Source organism: Podarcis pityusensis, assembly GCF_964106645.2.
Source record: "Podarcis pityusensis genome assembly, chromosome: 13".
Classification (NCBI taxonomy): domain Eukaryota; kingdom Metazoa; phylum Chordata; class Lepidosauria; order Squamata; family Lacertidae; genus Podarcis; species Podarcis pityusensis.
The window spans coordinates 11,721,256-11,742,127 of record NC_138038.1 but is presented as its reverse complement, the minus strand read 5'-3'; the positions used below and the strand labels follow the sequence as shown (position 1 = coordinate 11,742,127).

The 20,872-nt window shown below is 42.6% G+C and overlaps 1 protein-coding gene across 3 annotated transcripts in view; it reads left to right on the top strand.

Moving 5' to 3' along the window:
* Window positions 1-19,266, top strand: part of REEP1 (receptor accessory protein 1) — a 73,178-nt gene extending 53,912 nt beyond the window's left edge. For all 3 annotated transcript variants that reach the window (XM_080977031.1, XM_080977030.1, XM_080977032.1), the window contains 2 exons: window positions 5,735-5,886; window positions 15,450-19,266. In XM_080977031.1, coding sequence (XP_080833157.1) covers window positions 5,735-5,886; window positions 15,450-15,521 — 224 coding nt within the window. In that variant the 3' untranslated portion in view covers window positions 15,522-19,266. The remainder of the gene's footprint in view (window positions 1-5,734; window positions 5,887-15,449) is intronic.
* The last annotated feature ends 1,606 nt before the right edge of the window (window positions 19,267-20,872 follow it).

The following is a 20,872-nucleotide window of genomic DNA, read 5'->3' as shown; positions in this document are numbered from 1 at the left end:
CCATCACAAAGTCATGGCTGGCTTGAATTTGGATGGTTCAATATTATCTTTAGATTTTGCAGCCTCTTTCAAATTGATCCAGTCACAAAAACGGCCCCTGATAGCATGTGCAACATGTGCATTAAGGCGCTTGTTTGCAAAGGTTTCCAGTGCTTCAAAATCCACTGTAGGGCACAACCTTTATTGGGTTGAAACAAGATGTCACAAAATAGTGAGCAAGCTTTCATCTTCTCCAGAACTCTTCCACGGGCTGGATGTTAAACAAAGTGTGTATGTAAGGAGGGACGCTGTCTTGCTGTTAAAGTCATACATCTGCAGTTGTGTACATGCAATACCTTTTAAAGCACAGTCTTTTCCTCAAAGAATTCTGGGCACCATAGTTTACTGGCACAGTGAAGGGGCCTGAATTAGGCCTGTTGGCATCAAGGACTGAAATCAATCCCCCAGTTTGAGGGGTTTCTGCTGGCTACTGTTGGCAGTGATACTGGTGCCAGTACCTTCTAAGTAAGGATGAAAGAAGGCAGTGATGATTCCTGTTCCAAAGTAATCATCACAATCAGCCCTGCTTCTGTTCCGCTGCAGTTCAGTTTCTGCCAAACACTGTGTTATTCATCTCGCTGTCCACTGATACAAGTTGCGTGACTTGCATGATATGTTGTGTAACTATTTACGTAACTTACTTAACATACGTTCATTTCAATGTAAAGGAAGCACTGAAACCGTTTAAAAACAAAACAAAAAAAACACCCCAGTCTCTAGTAATGTACCGTTTGCAGACTTAAAAAGAACAACGATGTGAATGAATGCCAGTTGCATTTGCCTGACTGATTTCTGTTCCTGACCACAGATGAATACACAGACCACAGAAATTTCTGCTTCCTTTTTTGTTGTTGTTGGAATTCCTATTTTCGTCTGACTACCATTTGGGTGGGCACATTGGGCGACTCCTCACTGGAGGCATTTGGCTAAGCTATGTGAGAGCTCGGTGTGTTTGAATGGAATGGGTAAGCGTGTGTTTCTTGGTGCTGATATAAAAATGTGGGGTTTTTTGTGTGTGTTTGTTTTTGTGTCTGCAAGTACCGTATTTTTCGCTCTATAAGACCAGACCATAAGACGCACCTAGTTTTTGGAGGAGGAAAGCAAGAAAAAAATATCCTGAATCTCAGAAGCCAGAACAACAAGAGGGATCGCTGCGCAGCGAAAGCAGCGATCCCTCTTGCTGTTCTGGCTTCTGGGATAGCTGCGCAGCCTGCATTCGCTCCATAAGACGCACACACATTTCCCCTTATTTTTTAGGAGGGAAAAAGTGAGTCTTATAGAGCAAAAAAATACGGTAGGTGGTAAATATTCTAGGCACTTTATTCCTTGAAATGAGCTAAATTAGTTGTCATAATATGCATAATTTCCCTTGGTGTTCTACTTTGCATTGATGTTGAGTTCCCTTCCATGTATCCTCTTGGTCTGCGACTTGGTTCACTGCCTTGCATGACTTGCTTTGCATGAGTTTGAGTTCTTTGCCATGGATTCGCTGCCTGTTCTTTGGAATAGAAGCTCTTGGTCTCAGTGGGACCCACCTGTAAAATGGTATCAAGGGACTTGTGCAAGCACATGTGTAATTTAAAGAGTTTACTGCTGAGCTGCACACTTTGACATTCCTAGGCTCTGCCCCTGAAGCTCACCTGGATACTATAATTTTCCATCCTCGCTCTTGCTGTTTGAAACAGGATGCCAAATGTGATGGACCTTGGTCTAATTCAGCAAGGCCATTATAAATGAGAAGCGTTGCAAAGGCTTCAGGAGGAATGATTAGATTAAATAAGGGCTGGAAAATGAATCTGGGATTTAGCTCACATCAGTAGTGATTTTAGGAAGAGCTGTTCCAGTGGGAAAGTATTGGAAACCATTGCACATTATAGCTGATGATTACTTCTGGATATAATCTGAATGAATATTCAGTTTAGGAATCCATTTTTCAGAGCTCACTTGTGGCAGATATTATAAAAATGGCCCAGCAATGTCCAAACTGACACCACCAGATTACAATATAAGAATGAGCAGCTATATGCTATAAATCTGGATCCCATCCATTGTTGTTAAAAGCCTTTATATTTGAGACGAATCTTAGACAAGATTCATTTATGGGGAAGCAAATAGCAATGTGATGACATCATTTCCAAACCTCTTTAGCCTTAAAATACTTTAGTGTTTGCTTAGTTTGTTTTGTCTAGAATCTAGTAAAGAGAAAAGATATTGTTGATAATTACATAAAAGGGTAACAGATTTTTTTTAAAAAAAAACAGTACCATCTCTGTTTGTTAAGTAAACACCTCTTGTTAGAAGATGCTGATCTCTACAAGGCATGAAGAGTGGTTTCATTTGCTTTCTTTGCACAAAATACAGATGCTATTTTGTTTAAAGTAATGCTATTGACTGTACTGGTGACTCCTAACTTAAATGTTTTAGCTGTTTAATTAATCCTCTACATTTTCTATTATTTCAAATTTTAAGGTACTGTAGAATGAGCTGATGAGAAATCTTATTGATAAGGCAGTGGCTAAAATAGTAAAATTGAGCTGACTTGAATAGTTTAAAAATGAATGCTATTTGTGGCCATCTCAAAAAAAAAAGGGGGGGGGGAGACTATTGAGTTCAGTTGATGATACTATTTCCCCTGCCAAGTACTTTCTATTTACTGTTTTTTCTTTCTTTCCTTATGTAAATATTTTGGGATATGGATGTAAGTGTTACTGGTTTGCATGGCTTGGACAGACTTCCAAGTAAATAGTCATAGGGTTTGCACTGCTCAACTAAGAATTGCTTCTTTCTCACCCTTAATTTTTTTAGTAGTATATAGGTTGTTCCTAATTGTGTGCAGTGTACCCGGAAATCCTTCTCTAATCATTGCTTTCTAGATTTTATTTTGTTCTAATAGATGGGCCTCATTTCATCTGACTGCTCTGTGCTGGCTTTTTGGCTTACCAGCAAAGTGGTTGTAGGCAAATGGCTTATGTAGTTTTCTTCTGATCAAAGTATATATTACGCTATGTGAACCAGCAATGTTTGTGTAGGAAACTGATGCTTGTTGTAGCCTAACTGAAGTGTGAAAATCTGCCTAGACTTTGTTTTTCTTGGCGACTTAAGGAGCAGAAAGCATGAGGCTTTCAAATGTGACTTACTGCTGCATAGAAATCCAAATGTAACACCTGTTTATAGTACCTGATCCCTTTACAGTCCTTTAGCTCCTTAATATGAATTTACTTACATTCATTAGAGATTAGAGACTGATGACATATGAAGCAAAGTAAGTTCTTCAGCCACACACAAGTGACAATCTTATATTACAGTAAATCCCTAAGAAGAGCTTTGCTGTCAAATCAAAGTTGCTCCAGCAGCTTATTCTCGACAGTGGCTAGGCATATTGTTTACATGGGGTTTATTTTAATTAAAAATCATAGATAATAGCTGGCCATACACCTGTCCTCCATTAATTTGCCCAAGCCCTTTTAAAAATCACTGACAATCTCCATAACTTAGTTTCTGCTTTGTGTGGTAAAATAACTTTATGTCAGTTTCATGGGTGATTCTGAGATCTAGTTTTAAAGGAGGAAAAAAACATACCTGTCTGCTTTCTCCACCCAATGCATAATTTAAAAAACCTCTATCAAGACCCCACTTTAATTGCCTTTGGCTTTCTAAAGCAAAAGCCCCAAACACTTTAGCCTTTCTTCCAATAACAGTATAATTTTGGTTGCCCTTATTCACCCAATGTGCGTTTCTTATACTTGCACTGAATCTCATTTGCAATTTATTGAAGTTTGAAGTGGAATGAAATGATGTTTCCCCCTGAATTGATGCAACATACACAGCTCCAGTCTTGGTGTTTCCTGGCAAATGTTCTCCCAGGGCTATGCTCCTTCTGTTTTCACAGCTTTTACACAGCAGAGAGCATTGGCTGCCAAATTCTGCTTACCAGACTTACGACAATGCAAATGCGCATTCAGGCAGTTTGTGGATTCATGTCCACAAGCAACATTTTGGATGCTGCTTTGTAAACAGACACTGTGGTTCATGTACATTGTGGTTTACTTGTTTATTATAAGTCTGCCTAAACCAGTTTTGTACAGCTGTGGTTGTGAAATTTGACTTGCTGGAAACTGACATAATGCAGAACATACAGAACATTGCTGTGCTGAAGGATAGGAAGAGAGTGGACATTAATATTGTTCACCTTTTAGAAATAATATGCAAATCAGATTTTATCTTTGTAATGTTTGTGTGTTTCATTGGATTATTTAGTTGTCTATGTTGCTATATAGGCCAATTTCGTACCAGTTCAGTGGGTCTAGACATAACAAAGATGGGCTGATGCCAAGAAGGTTACTTGCGTATTGCCAAAAAACAGGAACAGCATCACAAAAAAGGACATTTGCATGTGTGCGCTTATATGCAAATTTAAGCAATTATTACTCGTTATTTCAGTAGGAATGCAATGCATTCCACCATAACTGGATAAACTTGTGGCTAGGTGGTCTGTGTGTTCACTCAGTCTGCTGTTCAGCTGTTTGTTGATGGGCACATTCAAAGCCCCTGCTCTCCTTACAGCTCTTTCTAATTAAACTGGACGTAGATTGGATAGCTCTTCAAACAGAGGACTGAAAAGTATGGCTTAGGGCCACCCTGAGTGTTTCCCACCTCCCTGATCAGTCTAGGGACAGTGCTTCAGTGTTTAGTTTCCTTTGGATAAGAGGAAGCGTTGGACACCTACAGTGTCTTCATAAATTTACGGGGTCTTCACAACCGGAAGCAAGCAGATTTCTAAATAGGAAAACAGCTTGTATCTAAACTCACATCAGGTTCCTGATGAACGTAACTCCACCCTAAGTATGCAATAACGCTCAGCTTTCTCTGCATTCCCTGACTCAAATTTCAATGAAGTGTTTCTTTGGTTCCTATCAGCAGAAGCACCCTCCAAAGTTAGGAGTGAAAAGCCAATCAAGGAACATCAATGTTTCTTTGTTGAAGACTCTGACCATCCAATGGCTGTCTTCAAGACAGCCAAACTCACAGCATTATTCTCAATACCCATTGCTATGAGAGGTTAATCTTTACATTGTACGCAGAACACACTATTCAGAATTTGTTCATGCCATCAGGAACACTTTATAACACTCTGTGTTTGTCAACAGTGTTTGCCTGGACTATAATTGAGCACTGATAATCCATCTGGCAGGTAGTGATGGCATAAATATGCCCAGTGGCACTTTTTGTTCCACTATGCTAGATTAGGCAATTATTCCTGATTAATTTTGTCAGTTCAGTAAACTATGCTCCATTTGGTTTTGTTATACAGGAACTAAAATTATTCCAATCTAGCCATCTATATGACCCCCTTTTAAATCCACAAATAAATGAAGGCATCTAACAGTTAAATCCTAAACATACCTGCTCAGAAGTAAGCCCATTGAGTCCAATGGAACTTACTCCCAAATTAGCACAGGGTGACAGCCTAAATTCATAATAATCATGGGTGTTGCATTGAAATCTTCTTAAGCAACTCAAGCTGACAACTAAAAATTGTTCCTGGTGTGTGCCTTTTAACCCCGCTTATATTATTAACCCCGGCAAATGCATGGGTGGGGCAACAGTTGGCGTTAGTCCATTAGCTGACAACCATCTCTGACCTTTCCATCTCCTCTTTCTCTTCACCATTTAGATCTTAAATGGCTGTTCTAAGTGGTTGAACTAGAGGTTGAGGCAGAGAGTGAAAGGCCACCTGAGGCAAACTGTGAACCAACGGAAGTTGTGTTCTCAGATGATGAAGAGAACGACTCATTGGATGGCACATCCAAGGCTAAAACACCTAAAAAGAAGGATCCCGTCATTGAGGTATTTTCACATTGGAAATGGGATTAAGAACACAGGTGCCTGACTTCCACAAATGCTATTTTTTTTTGCGATGGAACGTGTTAGGTGGTGGGTTGACATAGCAGCCGGCACAGCGATTTCTTCAAGTAGCTCTTTATTATGGTAAGCTGGAATAGAACAAACTGCGAACAGCTCAGCCGGCCTGTATTTATAGGCAGCCGGCTGTCAACATTGTAACCACAACAGCCCAGAGTTCCCGCCTAAAATAACTGCCGCGGACCTGAGTGAAAACTATCTACAGACCTGAGTGAAAACTATATACAGTATCCCCCTGTTGGCCCAGGGTGAAACTACACTACATAACAGAACGGTTGTTGAGGCTGGCCCCGAATCCAATAGAATTATAAAACTGCATGTAGGTCATCTTAGGCCAAGAGTGAGGAACCTGTGGCCCTCCGGATGATGAAGAACTACAACTCCCATCACCCCCAGCAAGCATGCTGACTGAGGCTGATGGGAGTTGGAGTCCAGTAACATTTGGAGGACCACAGATTCCCCACCCCTGTCCTAGACACATCTATCCAGAACTGGAATGTGTCCTTTGAATTATGGGAGTGGAATGTCCTCACATTTAAATAGTTTTTAAAATGTTTTTTCTCAATCTACCTGTTATGTACTGAAGTTCTCACCCTGGGCCAGCAGGGGGATACTGTAGATAGTTATGCAAATGCAGGATCGAAAGTGACGTTCAGTGATTGGATATTTTTAGAAAGTTGCTACAGTTACGCTGTTCTGGAGCTCTATATAAGCAGGCTGACTGAGCTCTTCATTTCAGTTCAGTTCAGTTCAGGCCTCTGAATAAACAAGAGCTGTTTGAAGAATCGCTGTGTCGTCTGATATGTTCGCCCACAACTTAACACTACCAATGTTCTAGGATTGGAAAACCTTCATTTTAAGGGAGAACCCTGTTTCAAATCCACTCTCCCCACCACCGAAAGGTGTGGAAAACGGTTAAGGCTCTTGCCTTTCCTTATCCTCTGTGCCATGTAAGCAGCAAAGAAACTGTTCAATGTCAGGTATTATGCTTGGCAGCAATTTAGCCTTCATGCACTTAGGTTTTGCCTTTCTCTTTTAGCTCCAGTCTCTGCCTGCAAGCGCAGTAATAATGACGTTGGGGTCACAGACATATAAATGGTTGAAATGTACAAGCACCTCTCTTTTTAAAAAGTTCTGTCTGACAAGCAACCTTTTTAAAAATACAGTGGTACCTTGGTTCTCGAATGGCTTAGTTGCCAAACAAATCGGTTCCCAAATGCTGCAAACCCGGAAGTGTTTGCGAACGTTTTTTGAAAGCTGAACGTCCGACGCGGCTTCCGCTTGAGTGCAGGAAGCTCCTGCAGCCGATCGGATGGCACGCCTTGGTTTTTGAACAGTTTTGGGAGTTGAATGGACTTCTAGAACGGATTAAGAACCAAGGTACCACTGTAGTAAGCTGCAGCTGCTTCCAGGACAGGGCCTTGCATGAGGCAAAGTGAGGTGACTGCCTCAGGCTGCGGGATCTAGAGGGGCAACATATCTGGCCTCCAAGGAACCCTTGCCCGCTGCAACATGCTTCTTGGAGGTCAGATCTGCCAACTTCTTGGCAGCCCCACCAGTGCCTCTTCTGTGATGGCTTCTTCGTGAATAGGAGGCGCTGCTGGTGTTGCTCCACCTTAAGGGAGGAAATGGTGGTGGCTGCCCTCTGGGGTCTCTTGGGTCCCTCCCCCCTGCCCCCCAACATCCTTTGCTCCCCACTTCAACTGTCAGGTAAGATTGATTTGATTCCCCCACCTTGTTCCTGGTGCATATCTTCATTCCCGCCTCCCCTGTCCCCAATTTATTTCTACGCTCCCCCTTCCCTTCTTCCCTGGTGCAGGGAGACAATTTTGTGGTTCGCCTCGGGTGCCTAATTGTCTTCAGCCGGCCCTGTCTGCTCCCTATGGAAATATATAGGGGAACCATATGCAAAAGCAGCCAAGCTCTTAGAGTTCAGTTCTGTTCATGACTAGGCAGAAGTAAAAGTAGCATAGCTGCTGTTCAAGTATTATCAAGAGCAGCAAGCTTGTGGATTTGCTCTGTCCGTAATCCTTTTTAAGTGCCAGCCAAACCTTTATAAAGATTATCTTAAGGTACACAGTTCAGTCCTATAGTAGTGTCATTGCTCAGTGCTTTATCCAGACTGCAGAGGCAGAAGACTGAAAGACTAAGGGGGGAAAGTATAGGTGCCTAGAGCCTCAATTGTAAATGAGCACAATAGTTGATCCTGTATAAGACCTTGATTGTACACATGTTTTATTATGCTATTATATTTGTTGGAAGCTGCCCAGAGTGGCTGGGGCAACCCAGTTAGATGGGCAAGGAATAGTAATAATAATAATAATAATAATAATAATAATAATAATAAGGCAGTTTTCACAGTTGGGGAACATGGGTGAATATGCAGTAGCCTTTTCTTGTACATTGAAGGGTTTCTTAAAAACAATTAAAAAATCCTGGAATTTCCTTGATTTTGAAAAGGGAACTCCCTGCACTAAATGAGCATTTTCAGAGAGCAGGAGAGGTAGGCAACAGCAAATGTGAAGTTCACTCTGGCTCTGTAATTCTTCGCATTTATCCTGAAGGTGTTAAAAGCAGTTCACATACATTATCACAATAAACTTTCTATCAACCCTGTTGGTTGGGCTGTCTTCTTCTTCGTCGTCTTCTTCTTCTTCTTCTTCTTCTTCTATCATCCATGTTTTAATTGATACATTAAGTTTGTCTAAAATGTTCAAGAGGTGTGCTGTGCATACAGTGTAGATCATTGTTTTCCCCATAATGCCCCAATAGAGTAGCCTAAAACTGTCAGAGCAACTAACAACAAACCTGGAATGTTAGACTGTTCTTCTCTTGGCTTGCAGTCTGTGATAGCTCACTGATGGATCTCAGAACAGAATGTGTTCACCGCCCTTTGAGGAAATGAACCAAACCATGGACTGCCACTGAAGTCATATTATGGGTTTTAAGAGTCAAATAACTACGCTGTAGGAAACATATAGGGATGCGGGTGGCACTGTGGGTTAAACCACAGAGTCTCGGGCTTGCCGATCAGAAGGTTGGCGGTTCAAATCCCTGCGACAGGGTGAGCTCCCGTTGCTCGGTCCCTTCTCCTGCCAACCTAGCAGTTCGAAAGCACATCAAAGTGCAAGTACATAAATAGGTACCGCTCCGGCGGGAAGGTAAATGGCATTTCCGTGCGCTGCTCTGGTTTGCCAGAAGTGGCTTAGTCATGCTGGCCACATGACCCAGAAGCTGTATGGCGGCTCCCTTGGCCAATAAAGCGAGATGAGTGCCGCAACCCCAGAGTCGGCCACGACTGGACCTAATGGTCAAGGGTCCCTTTACCTTTACCTTTAGGAAACATATATACCAGGGGTCAGCAACCTTTTTCAGCCATGGGCCGCTCCACCGTCCCTTAGACCATGTGTTGGGCCAGATTATATTTTGGAGAGAAAAAATGAACGAATTCCTATGCCCCACAAATAACCCAGAGATGCATTTTAAATAAAAGTGTACATTCTACTCGTGTAAAAACAAGCTGATTCCCGGACTGTCTGCAGGCCAGATTGAGAAGGCGATTGGGCTGCATCCGGCCCCCGGGCCTTAGGTTGCCTACCCCTGATATATACATTTTAAAGGTGGGGAATAAACACAGAGATGAATTGATCAGTATGAATTCTCCCAACTCTCCTTTATACCCAGCTTTACGTTTGTGGAGGCCGTCAGCAAAGTGCTCAGCAGTCGTCCCTCCCTACATGGGTGGGCTTACCTGGCAGCGAGGGTGAGAGCAGCAGGTGGCCATTGAGTTCCCTCAAATTCCTCTGGAGTGACACTATATATGCGGGGCATTGCGATAAATTAAAACGGTGACTCACAGACTCAGACATCAGGGCAAGTGTCAGGTGTTGGCGGGCCCTGCCTGAGAGCTTGTGGCCTTGGCAGCTGCCCAAGAGTGTCAGGAGCTGATGCCAGGCCTGGCAGCTCCCCTCCTTCCCTTTGTCTTACAGCTCATACGGGATGCTTCCCCCTTCCCCACCTACTGGCTTCCGCTGCTGCAGTTTCTTCAGGACAAATAGTTTTATTTTAGGAAGCAGGCTCCACGCAGCTTCTGTTTGGCAATCACACCTGCTGCATTACTTGCTCGTACAGCGAATCAGTTTGCATAAAATAATAATAATAATAATAATAATAATAAAAATAATAAAATAATGATAATAATGATAATAATAATAATAATAATAATAATAATATAATGATAATAATAATAATAATAGAAGAAGAAGAAGAAGAAGAAGAAACCTCATACGCAAAGTACCGTATTTTTCGCTCTATAAAACGCACATTTCCCCCCCCAAAATTAAGGGGAAATGTGTGTGCGTCTTATGGAGCGAATGTAGGCTCCTTGATTTCAGCAATAGCAATGCAAAGCCTCCAAAGCGCAGTGGGAGCACTTCCACCACGCTCCGGAGGCTTCGGGTTCCTTTCGCTGAAGGGTAGGTGCCCCTTTAGCTAAGCGGGAGGAGAAATGGAAGGGGCTCCGTTTCTCCTGCCGCTTCGCTGAAGAGGAGCAGCGCAGAGAGGGGGAGAATTTTTCCCCCCTTGTTCTCCCCCTCTAAAACAAGGTGTGTCCTATGGTCGGGTGCGTCCTATAGAACGAAAAATATGGTACTCAGCCCAGCCCAGGTTCACGCAGTCTCACAGTTTAAGGGGAGTTAGAACAATAAAACAATAAATTAAAACAACAAAAAAGAGCACTGAGAGGAATTAAAAAGTAAAACGGAAGAGGGAATAAAAACAGGTGCTAAGAATTGGTTATATAGCAGAGATTTGCCTTAGAGTTGACCTTAGAGCTCTAAACCCTGCTCCAAGCACTCGGCAGCCATCTTGGTCTCTGCTCCTCATATGTTTTTGTAATACAGTGGTACCTCGGGTTAAGTACTTAAATCGTTCCGGAGGTCTGTTCTTAACCTGAAACTGTTCTTAATCTGAAGCACCACCTTAGCTAATGGGGCCTCCTGCTGCCGCTGCGCCGCCTCTGCACGATTTCTGTTCTCATCCTGAAGCAAAGTTCTTAACCTGAGGTACTATTTTTGGGTTAGCAGAGTTTGTAACCTGAAGCGTATGTAACCTGAAGCATATGTAACCCGAGGTACCACTGTACAGTAGACGCTTGGGTTGCGAATGTAATCCGTGCGGGAGGCACATTCGCAGTCCACAGCACCGCATCTGCACATGCTTGGGTCGCAATTCGGTGCTTCTGCACATGCGCAAAGTTCAATTTAGTGCATATGCGCAAGTGCCGAAACCCGGAAGTAACCCGTTCCGGTACTTCTGGGTTCGGCGCAGTGCGCAACCTGAAAACACGCAACCTGAAGTGTCTGCAACCCAAGGTATGACTGTATATAAGATTTTCAGCAGACCATTGATAGGATGGCCTCTACAATATTCTTGAATTCTGAATGTCGTCATCAAATGAACCAGATGTTCATTCTCTAGGGCAATGGGTGTTTCACTGTAGCCTTCTCTTTTGTCTAATTGGCTAGGTCTGCTTTTCTCAGTCATTCTAAGACGTCAGCATTGGTTAAAGACAGTGAAAAGGTGTGAGCAGCGTCCTGGTTTCTCACGAAATAAATGAGAACACTGCCCGTACATTTTGCCTCACATCTTGGGTCCCCCAAGTGCTAGCAACTTTATTTTAAATGAAAGAAAGCGGAGAATCAAGGGGTTGCGGCTTATCCAGGGAACACAGCTGCCCCTCCTTGTGAGCACTCATGCTCATGATGGTGCAATGCTTCGCTAGTCTCATCTGATCTCCTACCTAATATCAGTGAGCCACAGCAGTTGTGCCTCATGTGTGGGAAAGGGAACGGAATGTGTTGTGTAATACCATAAAAGTGTACCTGCATAGCTGCTTGGTTCCTTCCATTTGTGGGGGCATCCGAAGTGATGTGATTATGGTGAGACTGTTGCTATGGACTTTGTAGGAGTGGCTGTGTTAGCTCTCCATTCTAGTAGTATTATTATTACGCTTTGGCATTGTAGCTGGTGGGAAAGCCTATGATTCTAATCATGCTGGTATAAGCCCCAGCACAGCAACAGCTAGTTGAGGTTAGATCATAGAATTGTCCTGCCATCTCATTCATGGGTAGGCAAACTAAGGCCCGGGGGCCAGATCAGACCCAGTCACCTTCTAAATCCGGCTTGCACTCCAATTTTAAAAATCCACAAGGAGCTGGAACCTTTGAAACAACACTGCTTTTAACAACCTTTAAACCATGGGTAGGCAAACTAAGGCCCAGGGACTGGATCTGGCCCAATCGCCTTCTAAATCTGGCCTGCGGACGGTCCGGGAATCAGTGTGTTTTTACATGAGTAGAATGTGTGCTTTTATTTAAAATGCATCTCTGGGTTATTTGTGAGGCATAGGAATTAGTTCTCTCTTTCTTTCCTCTCCAAAATATAGTCCAGACCCCCACAAGGTCTGAGGGACAGTGGACTGGCCCCCTGCTGAAAAAGTTTGCTGACCCCTGGTCTAATTCTTGGTTTGAATGCTTGCTTTCAATGCATCTTTAGTTTAACAACAGGCCTTCGCTGTGCAATTTACAACTTGCCAAAAAACCATGTAATATCCATAGCATGGAAAAAACCCACAGGCACCAGTATTTAAAATACCTCCCGAAAGCTCATAGTATGGGAGAAAATTTGTTATATGAGTTTAAAAATGGTAATATGTTGATGGACAGATTCTGCTGTTAGTGTGGCAAATAGGTTCGTCTGAGGAGCCTTTCTGAATTAATATTCTGAATTAATTAATGCAATATTTATCAGAATAAAAGATTCTGATAAATGAAGCACCTAACCTAACCATTCAGTCTGCATCCAATTCTAATTAAGTAGCTGAAAACAGCGTTCAAACAAATGTCATATTTTGAGCCATAAGGAACAAAATTAATATTTTTTTCCCAGCTACTCAGATATTAGTCTGTTTTCTGTTAGTGAAGATGTATACAGTCGGAGATGTCAGCAAATGCAAGGTTAAGTTGTTTCAGTAACGTATATTCTGTTGTAATGACACTTAAGGAGGGAGTAGCTGTCACTGAAAGCAATTCTTGAACCATTGCTATGTTAGCATTGTTTCATGAAAAAGTCAGCAACCTGAAATGGAATTAGTGTATTATGACACGGCCTCATCAGATATGGACGGAGAAGTTTCTGAGAATATATCCATGTGAAAGTACACTGGAATGGAGAGAGGAGAAGTAAGCAAGCAAATGGGAGTGGGGTGATGGTAGGAAACTACTACTTTTTGTACATTTACAGTGGTAGGTAAAGGTAAAGGGACCCCTGACCATTAGGTCCAGTCGTGGCCGACTCTGGGGTTGCGGCGCTCATCTCGCTTTACTGGCCGAGGGAGCCGGCATACAGCTTCCGGGTCATGTGGCCAGCATGACTCTGGCGAACCAGGTCAGCGCACGGAAATGCCGTTTACCTTCCCGCCAGAGCGGTACCTATTTATCTACTTGCACTTTTGACGTGCTGTCGAACAGCTAGGTTGGCAGGAGCAGGGACCGAGCAACAGGAGCTCACCCCATTGCGGGGATTCGAACCGCCGACCTTCTGATCGGCAAGCCCTAAGCTCTGTGGTTTAATCACAGCGCCACCCGAGTCCCTTTTACAGTGGTACACCACTTTAAAAAATACATACTGCAGTTCTGGAAGGAAGCGAAGGCAGTCAATGGCAGGGAATTCATTTCTTTGGCCTGAGAAATCAATAACCCCAACTAGTTTATTATGGCTTTCACTCTTAAAGGCACCTGCTTATTTATCAAATGCATGGAGATGTTCTGTATACATGGACTGAGGTACTGGGGAGAATAAAGCAAAACAGCAATAGGGGGAAAGTTCTGTGTTCCTTTCCATGTTGTGCGATGAGGCTGAGGCTCACTATGTTGGATTTTCTGCCAATATGGTGCTCAAAGGAGCAAATTTGTTAGATAATCAACAAGCTGTTAAGTCCACTCTCATCCTTTCTTCCTTCTGCCACTGGGAGAGATCATTAGGGGGGTTGAAATGGGTGTTCATCAGTACGTGGATGATACCCAGCTCTACCTCTCTTTTAAATCAGAACTAGTGAAGGCGGTGAATGTTCTGTGTGAGTGTCTGGAGGCAATTGGAGGATGGATGGTGGCTAACAGATTGAGGTTGAATCCTGACAAGACAGAAGTACTGTTTTGGGGGGGCAGGGGGTGGACAGGTGTGGGGGACTCTCTGGACCTGAATGGGGTAACTGTGCCCCTGAAAGACCAGGTGTGCAGTCTGGGGGTCATTTTGGACTCAAAGCTGTCCTTGGAGGTGCAGGTCAATTCTGTGTCCAGGGCAGCTGTCTACCAGCTCCATCTGGTATGTAGGCTGAGACCCTACCTGCCCACAGACTGTCTCGCCAAAGTGGTGCATGCTCTAGTTATCTCCTGCTTGGACTACTTCAATGTGCTCTATGTGGGCCTACCTTTGAAGGTGACCCGGAAACTACAATTAATCCAGAATGCGGCAGCCAGACTGGTGACTGGGAGCGGCATATAACACCGGTCCTGAAAGACCTACATTGACTTCCAGTATGTTTCTGAGCACAATTCAAAGTGTTGGTGCTGACCTTTAAAGCTCTAAATGGCCTCGGCCCAGTATACCTGAAGGAGCATCTCCACCCCCATCGTTCAGCCCGGACACTGATATCTAGGGCCTTCTGGCGCTTCCCTCACTGCGAGAGGTGAGGTGACGGAGAACCCAGCAGAGGGCCTTCTTGGTAGTGGTGCCCTCCCATCAGATGTCAAGGAAATAAACAACTATCTGACTTTTAGAAGACATCTGAAGGCAACCCTGTATCGGGAAATTTTTAATGTCTAATGTTTTACCATTTTTAATGTGCTGTAAGCTGCCCAGAGTGGTTGGGGAAACCCAGCCAGATGGGCGGGGTATAAATAATAAAAATATTACTATTATTATTACAGTGGTACCTCGGGATGCGAACGGGATCCGTTCCGGAGCCCCGTTTGCATCCTGAAGCAAACTCAACCCGTGTCCGGGCGTCACGGGTCGCGTTTTGCCGCTTCCGCGCATGCGCGTGACGAAACCATGGAGTGCAACCCGAAAATACTTAACTTGAAGCACATTTATCCCAAGGTATGACTGTATTATTATTATTATTATTATTATTATTCTGTAGCTCTATGTTTATCAGCCTGACAAGATCCAATAAAGTACTCCACCTCCATCTTTTGGGATGCCTTGGATTTATACCAGCGCAGAGTACATTATTTTGGTGCTAAACAGTAGAATCGTAGAGCTGTAGAATTGGAAGGGACCACGACCGTTCTGGGAGGTGGAGGCAGCCTTACCCCTGTTCTGGAGCTGAAGATCCTCACTTGCTAAATTCCTGCACAAATTGACTCGCATCTCTGGTGGCTAAATGAATGGAAAGACTAACCAACGCTGCCTTTTGTTTTCGACAGGCACCGCCTAGGAGCCTTAGACCTCGTTTCAGGAAAAAAAGTACCTCATCCTCGACCACTGAAACCATGTGAGCGTGATGAGCCATTAGCACCGAAATCCACGGAATGTCTCTCTTCTGCCTTAAAAGATCTACTCCGTTAATAATGTAGGGGGAAAAACAGTGGTGAGATGGATGTGCTTTTGATACTGCAACGTTATAAACATGGCCTTTCTCGCTTCCCTTTCCATTTGCTGTGGGTTCCCTGACCGTTTCTGTGGCATTGCAAACCCAGAAGGCAAAAGCAACCCCCCCGGATTTCTTTGCAGAGTGGCAGTTCTTTCAGCTATGCTAGTGAGGCTGTACATTTGTAATTACTCCTTACATCAGCTTAGTTTTTAGCTCTGTGAGTGCAACCAGGAAAATAATTATTCACCTGTTCTAAATACTTGCATCCATCCTATTTATTTTGGGCTTCATAATGTATAGAGTGGCAGGGGCCACAGATTTTTCTACCCAAGCTTTCACCATCATATCTTTATTACAAGACTGTGAATGATATGACAAATCATGAATTCTTTTCACTGTACAGGTGTTAGACATGAGCTTAATCGCCCTCCCCGCCCCCTGTAAATTTTATTTATTGTAACTCAGATACTGCGTGTACTCCTGAAAAAATAGAGCCAGAGGATTTTAGAGGAGGAGGAACTCACAGATGCGTGCGCACACATACACACATGTACGTATTATCACAAGATATGGGAGCAGAGGCACTTTGGTTTTGACGACAGTGATTGGCTGAGGCTGACATCCTAAGCATATTTACCCGGATGAAAGTCATGCTGAAATCAGTCAGACTTGGTAAACAGAATTAGGATTGCATTGTTAAGTATATTATGCATAAAAGAAACTAACGTTATAACTCTTGGCCAACTTAATGAGCATGCCTACAGCATGCAGTCATAATAAATGCTAGGAGGTAAACCAGAATCACATTAGCAAAGTGTGAGTTGGCCTATGTGAAAGTCAGCCAGGTCTGCACATGGGATTTTAATCCTAACATTTTCCCACCAGGTATGTAGGCATTTCTTTCAGAGAAAGATAGTGGAAGACTGTAACCAAACTCCTTCACGTAATGCAAAGATTTTGGCTGTAGTTAGCTTCTGGTAGAGTTCACAATAGTCTGTAGATCCCACGGTGCGTTTGTAATTTTAGAGAGGTACAAAATGAGGAAACCGTACTAGGGTTTGTGTATTCGTGCTTCAGATTGGTGTCTCTTGTAAGTGTTGAGCATGTAAAATCTAATTCTGTAGACAATTGTATGTGTTAATTAGAATATTTAATATTGTAGAATATAAAAGATCTTGCCACTGAGATCAGATGGGTAGATTGCAAATGATACTACTGACCTCCTAAATGTGTAGCAGGGATTTAGGTGGCTGTGTTTCAGGTTCCAAGATTAGCACTATGAAATGTCTGTTAAATATTTTTGTTTGGGGTTTAAGAATCCATATCCTAGCCTCCCTTCATGCTTCTTAAATGTTAATTTGGAACTTCTTAAATTTTTTGAAAAGCCTTAAAAAATCCAACCATTGCATAAGCATGTATCAGCATGGTTACTGCCGTGCAAAAAAACATAAACAGATGCCTCCAACAGTTACCATATTTGGATCCGTTGCCATTTCAGTCAACAAATGAATAATTTAGATGGCAGCTAGAAAATATTCAGTTGTAGCACAAAAGCTCGATTTTGGGGGAGTTTGGCTAGCATATTTGTTGAGCAGTTTTTTGAAGTCTGTATACCGTATTTTTCGCTCTATAACACGCACCCGACCATAACACGCACGTAGTTTTTAGAGGAGGAAAATCCGTAGGCATGCCACCCGTAGGCATTTCCTCCATAACACGCACAGACATTTCCCCTTACTTTCTAGGAGGAAAAAAGTGAGTGTTATGGTGCAAAAAATACGGTACATTCACGCACAGAATTCAAAGTTGTCTGCGACATCAGCAAAATAACATTATCTCACAAGCAGGTAACTTTTGCCAATATATACCGCTGTGTGTGACGGAATAAAATGAGAAAGTGGCGATTTTGTATTTAATTATGCCAAAAAGACACATTTGTAAATTTCTCCTTGTATGCTCATTCTACCTAAAGCGAACCGATGTCTATCTGACCTGCTGTTTTACTGACAAGTATGACTGTTCTAGAGTTCCTGTTGTTTAGTGCTAAGGTGAAACTCTCTGAATTGCCTTATCTCTCAAATTAAATTCACTGTAAGAAAAAAAATAATCACTGGTAGTTGTGCTAATCAATCAGTTGAACTGTGTTATCTGTATATAGATCAGTGAGAAACATGAATGGCTAAATAAGTGTAGCACTTATGTTCCATACATTTTTAAAATCTGCAATACAATGGAAGCAGGTTGTTCACAGCCTTGGCTGAGACATGTGCAGCAAAACATATCAGCTTCCAGCATTTTGAACACTCAAGACTTGTACTCTCTACCAATTTACTAGGGCTATCCATTTTATTTTCAGTAGAAGGCTCCTATATAATTTAATTTCATGTACACATTGGGGATTAATACGCTCTACAGTCTTGCTCTGGTTCTCTAGTCTTACCTCCTCGGACCAATACTGGGGGTCAGCTTTGCATAGCTAACTTTAGCTTCCATAATGCTCTGTTTCTGCCAATTTTTGTTTTTGCATTACAGATGTAAAACCATAGAACAGAGGCAGACTTTGGTACTCTTTGGTAACAGGGGGTCCTGCGAGAGCCCCAAATTTGGTGCCCCCAAGTGGTTCTTCTCAATTTTGTACCCACTCAGCTCATTGCCCTATGTCGGGGAACTGCCTGCATCACCCCAAATCCAGTGCTACATAGAATCATAAAGTTAGAAGGGACCCCAGGGAGAGAACAGTGAACCACACAAGGACTGTGGCTCTCCAGCACAGTACTGCTTCTGTTGCTACAATTCTAGTATTGTAAAACTATGGGGAGGGCTCCCAAACATGTAACTGTAAAATGTTCTTGATTGTAGGAAAATAGCCAACTTCACAAGAGAACAGGCTATTATGGCTTAGTTGCGTATGCCCACGTATCAGTACTGATCTAATTACCAAAGTTTCTCACCCGTCACTATTCATGGGGATAGACCATAGCTCAATGGTTGAGCGCATGCTTCGGTTCCACCTTCTACCTGCAGAAGGTTCCCGTTTCAATCCCTGGCCCCTCCAGTTTATGTTCATGTGACATACCTCTGCCACAGACTCTGGAGAGCTGTTGCCTGCCAGTGTAGACAGTACTGAGTCTACTCTGGTATGAGGCACAAGGTCTGACTAGATGACGTTCAGGGTCCCGTTCAACTCTACAATTCTGTGAAGTCAGACATTGGCCTTTCTAGCTACTGGAGAGCCAGTGTGGTGTAGTGGTTAAGAGCGGTAGTTTCGTAATCTGGGGAACTGGGTTCGCTTCCCCGCTCCTCCACATGCAGCTGCTGGGTGACCTTGGGCTAGTCACACTTCTCTGAAGTCTCTCAGCCCCACTCACCTCACAGAGTGTTTGTTGTGGAGGAGGAAGGGAAAGGAGAATGTTAGCAGCTTTGAGACTCCTTAGGGTAGTGATAAAGCGGGATATCAAATCCAAACTCTTCTTCTTCTGGTGGCAGCAGGAAAAATATTTTATTTCAGTGTAAATCAAAGAACTTCACCAGTTTTAAAACTAAAACACTGGGGGGGGGGGGAATGCTGAACATAAAGTTGGGATGCTCTCTAGCCAGTTGTAAACAACCTGCTACCTTCAAGCTGTATTCTGCAAGATAATTGTACTCTTATGTAGCTGAAACATGTACTTGTGCCTACATGCTTGTTAATTAGTCTCTTTTGCAGTATTTTTTTGCGAGTACCTGCTTTGCACTTGGCACACTATTTGAAATTGTCAAGAGCACTGTATTTTAGAAAGTAACACAAGTGGCCAATATCTGAGGCTGGTAACAGGGCACTTAATATTGTTTGTTTCCACTGATCCATAGCAAAGACATGCTAGGCTAGAACGTTGCAAAATGCATTGTAAGATCACATACTACAACAGTATTCCAAAGGTCAATGTTTTGTTATAATGCTTGATATACATCTTGAAAATAAAGTCTTAAATTTTTCTTTTAAAAAAAGGAATGGGTCTTCTGTTCAAAGTAGGCAAAACTGTTATAATCACACTTCTAATATTGTAGTATTATAATAATATTGTAGTGTTCTAATTTCTGTAGTTGTTTGTAGTGTCCCAATTCTTGTAGTTGTTTATCTCCACTATATGCTATCGTTGTAATGCATGGGTAGGGAAACTAAGGCCCAGGGGCTGGGGCCGGCCCAATCGCCTTCTAAATCCGGCCTGTGGACGGTCTGGGAATCAGCGTGTTTTTACATGAGTAGAATGTGTCCTTTTATTTAAAATGCATCTCTGGGTTATTTGTGGGCATAGGAATTCGTCCGTCCCCCCAAATATAGTCTGCCACCCCAAGGTCTGAGGGACAGTGGAATGGCCCCCTGCTGAAAAAGTTTGCTGACCCTTGTTGTAAGGGGAATCTTAACAGATTAGCAAACTAATGGTCTGCTACTACGACAGTGTTCTACAGTGGTGAGATTTTGGTTCCGATAACCCTCACCTCAAGCCAACAAGGTTCACTGAGTGATTTTGCACCAGTCATTTTCTCTTAACCTAGCCTATTCCATTTGTTGTTGTGGGGAAAGGAAAATCATGTATGTTAAATGGAACTCCTTGTGAAAAATTGCAAGGATACTTGAGGAAATGGCTGGGATTTGTTTGTCTTGATGGAAAGAAGGAAGACTTCATTAATCAGTAAAAGCCTCGAGTTGGTAAGATGACTGAAGATTTCTACTGTGGTAGATAAACCTAGTATCTTGAATGGTTCTGATACATCATTTGAAACAGGTATCAAGTACATACATTCCCACATTTTTGTGTGTGTGTCTATTTGTGTTCTCACATATAAATAAATTAACTATTAAACAGAAAATTATAATACGAGACAACCATCAGTAGTGGAAGTTTCATCATTTCCACGACTGCCCAAGGACTTACAGCTTCTCTCTTGTCATTTAAAAGTAGTAATTACTGCAAAGCTGAAATTTTTTATAAGCCAGCCATTAATTACTCATCAAAGACTTTATCAGCTTGCCTTCTTTAAGACAATCCATGTGCTTAAATTTTGCACTTCTATTCAGCAGAAAGAATAAATGTACCATGGCTGAGCAAGGCTAAATGCTTATTTTATACAGTCCCAAGATTTAAAACCGTAGATATAACTATTTAAAACTGTTTTGAGGCATATAACTTATATTCCACAATCAAGGAAAGTATATTTATACATTCTGCAGCTATCACCCTTTGCTAATAAAACAAAAGAATTATGCAATCAATC